This window comes from Rhinoderma darwinii, chromosome 1, assembly GCF_050947455.1.
Source record: "Rhinoderma darwinii isolate aRhiDar2 chromosome 1, aRhiDar2.hap1, whole genome shotgun sequence".
NCBI classification, from domain to species: domain Eukaryota; kingdom Metazoa; phylum Chordata; class Amphibia; order Anura; family Rhinodermatidae; genus Rhinoderma; species Rhinoderma darwinii.
In genome coordinates this window covers 173486463-173499557 of record NC_134687.1, presented here as the reverse complement: position 1 = coordinate 173499557, position 13095 = coordinate 173486463, and the positions used below count along the sequence as shown (strand labels likewise).

The window sequence follows — 13095 nt, the reverse complement described above, 5'->3', positions numbered from 1 at the left end:
TCACAGCGAACTACGCTGTTTACGGAAGCCTGACCATGCCGGATGCGCCGCCGCAGTTGTAAACATGCATTGGGGGACCACTGGGTAGGGGCCCACTCAGATGTTTTTGCCCCCCCCCCACTGTGCTAAACTCCTAGCTACACCTCTGCGGGCCGTACAGGATATATAGCTACTTGCACATAGTCACCCATCTTCCTCCCTTGCATTGTAGCACTTTCACCTCCAAAATTCAAAAGTATTAACTCTGCCCTACTGCTCCCAGTTGTTTTCTGCAAGCAGCATGGGGAAGAACGCTATATTCAAAGGAATATTCAGATAAACAGGTTAGATTAGTCTTGAGGGAATAAGAAGTACAGTATTATGACAGGGGTTAAACTAGGAGGTGGGGGACAACATTTGTTAACAAATCTAGCATTGCACTTGTATAGATGTTGTATTATATGCTTTAATGCTTCAGCATCAGTCATCATTTACTTGACCTGCTGGTCATCAAAAAGTTGATTTATTTCAGTAATTCAATTCAAAAAGTGAAACTCATATATTCTATAGATTCATTACACACAGAGTGATCTCTTACCAGCATTTTTTTTCTTTTAATGTTGATGATTATGGCTAACAGTTCATGAAAACCCAAAATGTAGTCTCTCAGAAAATTAGACTATTATATAAGCACAATTTAAAAAATGCTTTTTAATACCAAAATGTCGGCCTACTGTTAAGTATTTACAGTATGTATGTGCAGTACGTACAGCAGAGGGAACCATGAAGTGCTCTCAAATTTCCTGGTAGACGGCTGCGTTGACTCCGGACTCCAGCTCAGTGTCCAAAGTCCTGTTTTCAGATAAAAGTTAACTTTGCATTTCATTAGGGAAATCTCGGTCCCAGAGTCTGGAGGAAGAGTGGAGAGGCATCAATCCAAGTTGCTTGCGGTCCAGTGTGAAGTTTCCACAGTCGGGCCCACTGCACACGACTGTAAAAAAATCTCCGTAATTGTGGACCGTACCCATTCAGTTCTATTGGCCGCGGACACCTTTCCACATCGCTACATATAGGTGTCCGTGCTTTAGAACTGTACCGCAAAAGATAGAACATGTTCTATCTTTTGCGTTTTTACGGGCTGTGCTCCCATACTTTGTATGGGAGAACAGGCCGAAAATGCGGGCTGCGGCTGTGCCCGCAATTGTGGGCCCGGATTACGGGCACGGCTGTGTGCATGAGGCCTTAGTGATGATTTGGGGAGCCATGTCATCTGCTGGTGTTGGTCCACTGTGTTATATCAAGTCCAGAGTCAGCGCAGCGTCTACCGGGAAATTTTCAAGCACTTCATGCTTCTCTCTGGTGACAAGCTTTATGGAGATGCCGATTTCATTTTCCAGCAGGACTTGGCACCTGCCCACACTGCCAAAAGTACCAACACCTGGTTTAATAACCACAGTATCACTGCGCTTGATTGGCCAGCAAACTCGCCTGACCTAAACCCCATAGAGAATCTATGGGGTATTGTCAAGAGGAAGATGAGAGACACCAGACCCAACAATGCAGACGAGCTGAAGGCCGCTATCAAAGCAACCTGGGCTTCATAACACCTCAGCAGTGCCACAAACTGATCGCCTCCATGCCACGCCACATTGATGCAGTAATTCATACAAAAGGAGCCCCGACCAAGTATTGAGGGCATATACTGTATATAGTTTTCAGTAGGCCAACATTTCAGTATTAGAAATCATTTTTGAAATTGGGCTTATATAATATTCTAATTTTCTGAGACACTAAATTTGGGGTTTTCATTAACTGTTACCATAATCATCAAATAGATCACTCTGTGTGTAATGAATCTATATAATATATGAGTTTCACTTTTTGAATTGAATTACTGAAATAAATGAACTTTTTGATGATATTCTAATACATTGAGAAGGACTAGTATTTAGGTGTTGCGGTGTATGACAAAGGGATTCAAAGAGAGATTCCTTGTGTGGTAAATAATGCATCTTTATGTATACCAATTCTATATGAAATGGTGTTAAAATGCAAACTTACACTTACGGTTTATAGTTCCTCTATTTGGGGTACACCAAGCATTTGTCGGACGGCTATCACCAGTGCCCGACGGACCCCATTGACTTTACATTGGGGTTCATCGGGTTCCAGTGTGGTAGGGAAAAAGAACGGCATGCAATGCTATTTTTCCTGTCAATGACGGCTCCTGCAATGGAGGCTCCTAAGGGAGCTTCTGACACAGATGTGACCAGAGCGTTAGACAGCCCTAGCGTGCTTTACATACCATACATAGTTCAAATAAAACTACACCCAATGACCACACATCTGACTTGGGTCCTGAGGGCAGAGGTCTCTCATACTGAGTGGGATCTTTTGGTTTAACAATTCCCAGGGCAATTACTTCTGGTGCCAAATATGATGGGTACCTAAAAGCAAACAAGTAGAAAACAGAATACATTAAAAGGAGTTGTCCCGAAGAGGTCTTCTTAGAACATATCAATAATGGTCACAAAACTCCAACCAGTCCTCAAGAACTCCAATTATTGATGGAGAATGGCAAAACATTCACAATCACACTACCTTGATATATATATATATATATATATATATATACCTTCGTAATTGGAGTGCTTACACCAATCTGATTTTAAAGTGAACCTCTACCTTTTATCATCATGTCGTTTTTAGGTCCAATCTGTGCGGTTTAGGTGTTGGGGCTAATCCCTGCATAGACATAGATGTAAAAGATATCATGCTCCCTGCAGCCACCACTAGAGGGAGCTTACCTCACGCGCTTTTACATAAGAATCAATATTAATACAATATGCGGTAAACTCCTAGGCACTTACTAGTGGCAACTGCAGGTGGCAAATGTTATCTTTTAAATCAATATCTATGCAGAGGAGCACTGTATATAATAAAAAAAGAAGAACGAGCACCGAGCGCTATAACGATACGTTAAGAAAATAATGAAGTCGAAATTTAAACCTAAAAAAATAAAATAAAGTGAATGGTGTTTAGGGCATGTTAATGTTGACACCACATCTTAACCAAAAAAAAGGCATCACTGTAGAATTTGCAGTGGAGATCGCTCCGTCTACATATCAGTTCCGTATACTTGAACTTTATTCTTTTTTGCAGTTCAATCATTTTATATCAATTTATTTTACATTATGTTTTGTTAATCCCCCCCAACAACCCCCAGTTATACAAGGGGAAAAGGATGCTTTTTAGCCGAGTCAATGAGGTCTGAAACCTAAAACGGGCAGTGACATCAAAAACGCTTCTAGATATCCTTGTCCCTACAATCCCCTCATTCGACTGTCTGCTGTCCAAACTTCCATTTCTCGTCAGAGGCAAAAATCTGTTACTAATCCAAGCTATAATCTAGTTGTAGCAACAAGTTTCTCATGTAAACTGTACAAATCTGCAGCCTGTGTGGCCACTAGATATCAGCACACGTGAATGCGAATATTTAATTTATTTTCGCATGGCTAATCATAAAAAACACTGTAAAAAAAAAAAAAAAAAGAGAGAGAAAAACTTAAAATCTGCCTGAATTTTTGGAACCTCATACCATAAACACTTCAAATTTGGTGACATACAGTATTCATTCTTTATTTTTAAAGTTATGACAGATTATTCAAAAGACAGCTAAAATGTAGCATACATTTATAGTGAATACACACTATACAGGACTTCAATATACTGTGCTCACCCCTTACAGTGCTCTGCTACTACACTGCCATCTACTGGTCTATTGGATTACAGCAGGAACTACTATTCTTACCCAATTGGAAAATCTACATCTGCTCCATGATCCGTTATGTAATAAAGACCAAATTTGGCCATCTTAACACGACCCTGAAAAAGAGAATATGGGAAAAAAATTATATACCTACTGTATCTATCTATAATACAAAAAGGAGAGTGACACATGCAAGAGATAATAGAGATGCAAAGTAATGGCTGCGAACATACAAACATTAAAAACATTTCATCACAACTACCTACATTAGGATTGACAAGATATCCTGTTAACTCAATGCTGGAATACATAATTGCAAACGTTTCTTCTGAATTAACCCATGAATAGGGCGTAAGTTGCTTGGTAGGTTCAAACTATATCCATAAAGTATGTATATATAAAATTGAAAGATGAAATCCTATATGGAGTTTAATAATCAAACATTCTGTCAATCCGTAGCTGTATAACCACACCACAAAGAAACTTCCAAGCCCCCCCATAGATCCCATCATTATTACCTCTCCATCCAGCAGAATGTTGTGCGGAGACAGTGCCCGGTGGACAATGCGATGACCGTTTAAATATTCCAATCCCTGAAGGGCTTCAAAAGCAATGTGCAAAATCTTCAAAGGGCTGAATGAGGAGAGAAAGCGAACAAAAAGGTTTAGGAATTGAATTCTCAGAGCACTAAAACCCCAGACAGTAGATCTTATATAAACATGTACTGTATGTAAATGTATAGAAAGACATCGGTGATATTCCGGCAAGGAGATCTCTGGATTTTCTCGGAGTTATCCCATTGAAGAAGTACAGCCGCTGTCCAGCCTGAAGGGGCTGCTTTGAGAAAACAATAGATTGCACTCCGTTACACAGATGATATTCGTATCCCCTTAATAAGTAGTTGGCAATATGTGTAGAATCAGCATACAGCGAAACCTCTTTTAGACAATCACCCAAAACGGCAAAGGAAAATGTTCTTGTAGGGGTGTGGATCTCTCATAGTAACATAGTATGCAAGTCTGAAGAATGACATAAGTCCATCCTATTTTGCTGCAATGTTGATCCAGAAAAAGGCAAAAAAAAATAAGTGTGTGGCAAAAGCCAAATTTTCCTCATCTTAGGGGGAAAAAAATTCTTCCCGACTCCAATATGGCAATCAGAATAAATCTCTGGATTAACGACCCATCTACAGTAATCCAGTAAACAATCTGTATTATTATTACACTCATCCATGCCCCTTTCAGTGAATTCACCATAACAACTTCCTCTGGCAAAGAGTTCCATGGTCACTGCTCTTACAGTAAAGAATTTCCTTCTATGCTGGTGTAGAAACCTTCTTTCCACTCAATGTTATGGATGCCCCTTGTTATATTTGCAGTCCTGGGTATAAATAAATCATGAGCGAGATCTCTGTATTGACCTTTGATATATTTATACATAGTTATTAGGTCACCAGTCAGCCGTTTTTATTTTCTTAACTGAATAATCCTAATTTTGATAACCTTTCTGGGCACTGTAGTCCACCCATTCCATATATTACTTTGGTTACCCACCTTTGAACTCGCTCAAGCTCTACTATGTCTTTCTTGTGAACTGGTGACCAAAATTGTACACATTATAACGTGTGGTCTGACGAGAGATTTATAAAAGTGGTAGAACTATGTTCTCATCATGTGCATCTATGCCACTTTTGATGCACCCCATGATCTTATTGATAAGAGGGCATCACTACTGTGTACCGGCACTAAGGGGGCATTACCACTGTGTGTAGTCAATAAGGAGGCATCCTTACTATGTGTGGGCATTAAGTGGGATTAGGGATGTACGATGCATCGAAACTTCGATACTATGCCCCCCAAACTGTTCAATACCATTATTTCATGTATTTCGATACTAAGCTGTGCGGCCGCACAGCTTAGCATTGTAACACATGAATGTATGAGAGCGGGGCTATGGCTGTGTGATACAGTCATTGCCCCACTCCTGAGTCCTGACAAGTGCGCGCCGTCAGGATGATGCGATGCGGCCAGCGCTGCACTAATGAGCGCCGGCAATGAAGACCGAACATGGCGGGCGCACTGCAAAACACCCCCATGTTCGGTCCTCAGTGCCTGAACCGCCGCTCATTAGTGCAGTGCCGGCCGCATCACCTCATGCTGACCGCGCGCGCACTTAATGTCAGGAGCGGGGCAATGGCTGTATTACACAGCCGCAGCCCAGCTCTATAACGGCGGAGATCAGAGAAACCTCTCATCTCTGCCGCTATTCCCCTGAATGCTGCGATCACAGCTGACTGCAGAATTCAGGGGGAAATGAGAAAGGGGGATGCCCCTTGGATCACATCACAGGAATCCCTGTGACGCGATTGAGGGACATACCATATATGGGCAGACAGCCCAGGGTCCATTGAAGGACCCCAGGGCTGTCTTACCATATATGCTGTTAGGGCATACTGAGGTATGTCCTAACAACTGCCCGTGTGCTATCTGTACACAGGCTAATGTACTGGCATATAGAGATATGCCAGTACATTAAAGTTTAAAAATAAAGTAAAAACAAAAGTAATGTTAAATAAAAAAATACACATACGCCTTTTTTTTACAATAAACATTAAAATAAGTCTCAATACATAAAATATACACATATTCGGTATCGGCGCAGCTGTAATAACCTGCACAACAATTTTTTTGCGTCATTTATGATGTGTACGCTGTAAAAAAATAAAATAAACACTGCTTTCTATCACTTATTATTGTAAGGCACGAGGTGTGATGAATTTAACCTCCATGTGCCTCACATTAATAGTAATTAACCCCATTATGTACCTTTCACATTAACCCATTATGACTGAGAAACATGATTGGGTTAATTACTATTAATGTGAGGCACATTCAAAAGTCATCATCACACCTCGCGCCTCACATCAGAAAATGGAAGAACTTTTTTTTTTCTTTTTATTACTGTTGGCAAAGTATCGTTTTGGTATCGAAATTGCAATACTACACAAAGTATCGGGATCGAAGTCCAAATTCTGGTATCGTGACATCCCTAAGTGGGATACCTTACTGTGTGGTGGGCACTAAAAGGGCATCCTTACTGTGTCGGGGCACCAAGGGGCATCCTTACCTTATGTAGACACAAAGGGGGCATTCTTACTGTGTGGTGGGCACTAAAAGGGGCATCCTTACTGTGTCGGGGCACCAAGGGGCATTCTCACTATGTGTGGTCACTAAAGAGGCATCCTTACCTTATGTAGACACAAAGGGGGCATTCTTACTGTGTGGGGGCACTAAGGGGCATCAATACTGGTGGGGGCACTAAGGTGGCGTCAGCACTGAGTGGGGTACTATTACTGTGTGACGGACAAAGAGGGCACTTACTGTGTGGAGGTACTGAGGGGACCATTACTTTTAGGGTTTTAAAGAGGGCATCTTTATTGTATGGAGGGCACTAAGGGGACATCATCACTGGGTGGGGCACTATGGCTGTTCATAGTTCAGATGGTGGTGGCCCAGGCAAAAAGGCTGCCCTCATCATCATAAGCAAAAAAAAATAATAAAAAAATACACAATCAGAAGATAAAAAACAGACTAGAAAAGACATAAAACAGTTTTTTAGTATCTAGTTTCATTTGAAATATATGCAGCTTACTAGCTCAGTTATTTCAACAGGCGCTCAGCATGCGTTATTAGCGGCTCCATGTTCCCCGCTTGTTGTACAAGTTCATGCTGCTGTGGAGTAATATAAGGCAACATCACCATTAAGGATCACACTTGAGAAAGGGGAAGGACCCCCAAAATGTTGCGGCGTGCCCTGGTCCAAGGGAGTGAGAAAACGCAGGAGGAAGATATCCTCAGTGTGGACATTGCCCTATATTATTCTATATTATCTTGTAAGCGTGAACTTTCTAATACCTCAAACACTGGAAACATTACTTGTATTTATAAGAAGAATATTAAAGTTTGAAAAGCAACAAAGTCACATGTGTTTCATTCTGTTAGAAATAAAAACCATGTTAATGCGTGCAGCTTCAATGCATTTGCACATTGGATTCACCCATTCAGGCCCAGTGGTGCAAGAAACTGTTTTAGGAAAAGTTTCTACAACTACTTGTGTGGAAACAATGCAATTGCCATGGCTTTCTCCATCAGGGTATATTCACACGCTTAACCAAAAACGGCTGAAAATACGGAGCTATTCAGAGTTTTTCTCTGCGTTTTTACAGCCGTTTTTGGAGCTGTTTTTCAAAAGAGTCTACGAAAAACGCCTCCAAAAACGTCCCAAGAAGTGACCTGCACTCCTTTTTCACTGCCGTTTTTTTACGCGGCCGCTTTTCAAAATGGCCGCATAATAAAACAGCCCGTTGGAACAGAACGCCGTTTTTCCCCTTGAAATCAATGGGCAGATGTTTGGAGGCGTTCTGCTTCCGATTTTTGTCGGTTTACGCCCCGAAAAACGGCCGAAAATAAGCCGTGTGAACATACCCTTAGAGTCAATCGAGAAAAACTTCAGAAAAAGCATGACAGTTAAAGCAGGAAAAAATAAATAAATAGTTGGAAGAAGCCCTAACACATTTGCAGTTATAGGTCATTAACATTAATGTCCACTTGGTGGCAGCAGAGCACTTATTTTTATCAACAATCAGAACCATTCTAAAGCTAAAAATTCATATTCTACTCCCTCCAGATATGAGAATTTACATCTTGTATATTATGTTGCTGTTTAAGCAGTGGAACTTTTTCGGCTATTTCTCAAATAACTTCTGTTGGCACCACAATGTAGACAATATTTGTAAATGTAACATTTCCTGCTAAGAGTTAATAGAGCTCTATACCGAACAGAAATAGATTTACTATTCAGGGACACAAGTTGAAGCACTAAGCAACACCATTCTTAGAATCAAACATCGGGCAACATTCAGAAAATAAACTAAAATTGCAGGTTTCGAATCAGGTTTTAAGATCCAAAACTAGAATTGAATTTTAAAAAAACAAAAAAAATACGGACACTCATAGCTTTCAATTATAGGTCTACGCCTTTAAAGTTCAGAAAATAAAATTTAAAAAAATTCAATAAATGCAGTGAACTAGCAAGTCTGAACCAGGCTCTAAAAAAAAAAAAAAAAGGAAACCGTTCTTACAACATGGACTGGACTGATTTGCTCATCGCGGTCACATCCGAAAGACACTGCACCTCATGTATTACAACTGTCTCAGCGAAAAAGTGGCCATGATGTGTGCATCAACCAATCAGCATTCACGTTTCATTCTTTAGGTCCAGTTTAGAAAATGGAAGCGGAGGTTCGATCGGTTGCTATAGGCAACAAGCCCACAGTTTTGAGACATAAGGCGGGATTCATTGTTTATTTGGCAACCATGATAATGCACAGTACATGTTTTCTGCAAAGTACCAAACAATACGGCTTTCTTCATTTCAGACAGTCAAAGAATGATGAAATAGACTGAATACCGTTAACTAGGAGCTTCAGATATTAGTATGAGACATCTGATGTGTCAACAAGCTCAGACAGCTTTGGACGCTGGCTTGGGACAATCAAAGTAGTCTCTCTGAGCAGGGGCGTACACGCCTCAAACCATCCCGGATTCAGCGGGACAGTCCTCCCGGATTCCGGCCGATGTCCCACTGTAGCAGGAGGCCCGTGGCATGTCCCAGTTTCAACTGCATCTGCGACCTCAGGATGCATATACAGTTGAATACAATGGTGGAGCAGGGAGCCGTGAGCTACCTTGCTCCATCATTCACCCTGTGCCGCCTGCCGTGTGCAGCTTGGTGAAGACAGGTGCGGTGCAGCGATGTCATCCCGCCTGCCTGTGCTGAACCACACACAGCACAGACCGGCGGAGACCTGCAGAGATCTCCTCCATTAGTCGTGGGAACAGGGCTTAGTGAGTGAGGAGGCCTGATGCTGTGTGGGCAGGCACTATGCATGATACTGTGTGGGAAAACACTGGGGGCATTATACGGTGTAAGGAGCACTATGGGGGCATGATACTGCGTGGGGGCACTATAGGGGCATGATATGGAGTAAGAAGGCAACATGAGAGCAGGATACCATGTAGGAAGACACTATGGGGGCATGATACTGTGTGGGAAGGCACTATGGGAGCATAATACGGTGTGTGGGCAATATGGAGGTTTTATACTGTGTAGAGTGCCCTATGGGAGCCTCGTACTGTGTGCAGGGACTATGGGGGCATAAAATTATGTTGGGGCATGTTAACGCAATCATGGCCCAAAAATATAGACTGAAATTTGTAATGGGTATATCAACCGATACCCTCAGTGATTTATCCAGGCCCAAATCATATCGATATATCAGAGAGGAATAAAACACACAGACTCTGCTGGTATGCTCAAAATAATCCTCTGACGTTTATTGATCAAAACAAAAACAATAATATATCTTTCATAAAGGGTGTAGACTTTATTTCAGCCAATCATTTACAATAACTCTGATTCAGCCAATAGCATACAATGAGAATATTTCACATTGAGCCAATCACAGACATACAATACATCTCAAATGTAACATTAGAATTCTTCATTATATGTTTACGTCAGTTAACACCTGGTCTACTTCTCTGGCAAGAATACAATACCATCCGTATGAGCCGTTCTGTCATGAGACCACATCAGTATCTATTTTATTCTGATCTCACTCCCCTTCTGCCTTATGAACAGTCTTTTCATACACTCGCAACCCCCCCCCCCCCCCCAGGTCAAACACACATTTGTCTGTATCAAACTCTAGATAAGAACTGAGAGAGACATATAGTTAGTTGAGGAACAAAATCAGCATTAATATACTTGTCTTATAGCAACATGACTTCTTATTCACTAAAATAAATTCTTTAAAATACAAAATGGAGACTTAATCCAAGATGGAGTCACATAGCCATACTTAAATTACATGGACTCAATTAAACATATTTGAATCACTTTCATAAGGCATTATGAAGGCATTATAGTGTGTGAATACCTTATGGGGGAATCATACTGTGGGAGGGCACAATGGTGCTTCATACTGTCTGGTGGGCATTACTGTTCATGATATTGTGTGCAGGCACTATGAGGGCATGATATTTTGTGGGGGGTACTGTGGGGGCACGATATGTGGGGAAACTATGAAGGCAGTATACCGTGTAGGAGCACTATGGTGGCATAATACTGTGTGGGGGCACTATGGGGACATAATGCTGTGTGGGTGGCAACATTACTGTGAGGGGCACGAAGGAGGTATCAAATGTGTGGGGACACTATTACCGTGTGCCATACAAACAGGGCACTATTATTGTGTGGGGACACAAAGGGAACTTTGTATGTATGGACGGGGATTGGACGGGTTGAGAGGCATGGCTTAAAGAGAGCCTTTCACTTGCCCATACATGTGCAGCTGAGTGCACCAGGTAATAGGTACTGCTGCACAAACTCTGTCTCACTTTAAAAAAAAATCCTCCGTTATTTAGATATCGGTGCCATTATATTTGGCGCCTGATATGTAAATAACCCCTTGAATGATCAATGGGCCGTGTAAATGACATGGGGGCGTGTTACTTATCACTGTGACACTGTCCAATCAGCTACGGACAGTGTCACAGCGACTTGTGCTTTGTGATCTCTCGCACGAGATCACACAGTCTTTCCTTCACTGTCTGACAAGAGCTGGCCAGACAGGAGCGTGCGCAACCGCCGCCGCCACAGAACAGAAGAAGAGTAGAAGAATGTTAATTCTTCTTAATCTGTTACGTGGCGGTGGGAATATGGTAGGAGCTGTGCCGTCCTCCCGACAAATGCAGGAGCTGTGACAGCTGCTGTCTCATACAGCAGCTCTCACAGCTCCTACAGCGGGGACCGATCGCGGTGTCCCCGCTGATTAACCCCTGAAAAGCCGTGTTCAATAGTGATCACAGCTTTTTATGGGTTAAGCTACAATCGCCAGCCTGCTACGCGATAGCGGCTGGCGATGGTGGCTGGCGATGGTGGCTATGGCAACCGGACACCAAACAATGGCGTCCGGCTCTGCCATCGACGGAAGCCTAGTGGTGGGTCCTGAAGAAAGTCAGGACCCACTATGCTTGCTGTCAGTGAGTAGCTGACAGCTCTAATACACTGCACTACGCATGTAGTGCAGTGTATTAGAATAGCGATCAGGGCCTCCTGCCCTCATGTCCTCTAGTGGGACAAAGTAATAAAGTTAAAAAAAAGGTAAAAAAAGGTGTGTAAAAATAAGAAAATAAAAGTTTTAAAAGTAATAAAAGTAAAAATCCCCCCTTTTCCCTTATCAGTCCTTTATTATTAATAAAAATATATAAACAAACAAATAAACTATACATAATTGGTATCGCCGCGTCCGTAACGGTCTGAACTACAAAATGATTTCATTATTTATCCAGCACGGTGAACGCCGTAAAAGAAAATAATAATAAACCGTACCACAATCAATGTACCTAAAAATGGTCCTGATCGAAACTACAGTTCGTTACGCAAAAAATAAGTCCTCGCACGGCTTTATTGATTGAAAAATAAAAACGTTCTGGCGCTTAGAATAAGGTAACACAAAAAGTAAATGATTTTTTACAAAAAGTATTTTATTGTGCAAACGCCATAAGACATAAAAAAAACCTATAAACATCTGGTATCGCCGTAATCGTATCGCCCCGCAGAATAAAGTGAATGTGTCATTTATAGCGCACGGTGCACGCTGTAAAAAAAATAGAATAAAAAAACAATAGTAGAATTGCTGTTTTTTAGTCACCACTCCACCTAAAATTAGAATAAAAACTGATCAAAAAGTCACATGCACCCCATGAAAACTGCAATGAATTCCTCAAGGGGTCTAGTTTTCAAAATGGGGTCACTTTTGGGGGGTTTCCACTGTTTTGGCACCACAAGACCTCTTCAAATCGGACATGGTGCCTAATAAAAAGGAGGCCTCAAAATCCACTAGGCGCTCCTTTGCTTCTGAGGCCGCTCCTTCAGTCCATTACCGCACTAGGTCCACATGTGGGATATTTCTCAAAACTGCAGAATCTGGGTAATACGTATTGAGTTGCGTTTCTCTGGTAAAACCTTTTGTGTTATAAAAAAAATGGTATAAAGAGGATTTTCTGACAAAAAAAAAATTTAAATTTCACCTCTACTTTGCTCTAAATTCCTGTGAAACACCTAAAGGGTTCATAAACTTTCTAAATGCTGTTGTGAATACTTTGAGGGGTCTAGTTTCTAAAATGGGGTGTTTCATAGGGGTTTCTAATATATAGGTCCATCAAAGCAACTTCAGAACTGAACTGGAACCTAAAAAAATAAATAAATTAGGCAATACTTCA

At 41.5% G+C, this 13095-nt stretch overlaps 1 protein-coding gene across 1 annotated transcript in view; it reads right to left on the bottom strand.

Annotated features, from left to right (window-relative positions):
• TBCK (TBC1 domain containing kinase) overlaps positions 1-13095 on the bottom strand; it is a 297578-nt gene that overhangs the window by 227837 nt on the left and 56646 nt on the right. Inside the window, exons 4-6 of the mRNA XM_075860593.1 lie at positions 4267-4381; positions 3791-3864; positions 2285-2426 (exon numbers count right to left, since the gene is read on the bottom strand). Coding sequence (XP_075716708.1) covers positions 2285-2426; positions 3791-3864; positions 4267-4381 — 331 coding nt within the window. The remainder of the gene's footprint in view (positions 1-2284; positions 2427-3790; positions 3865-4266; positions 4382-13095) is intronic.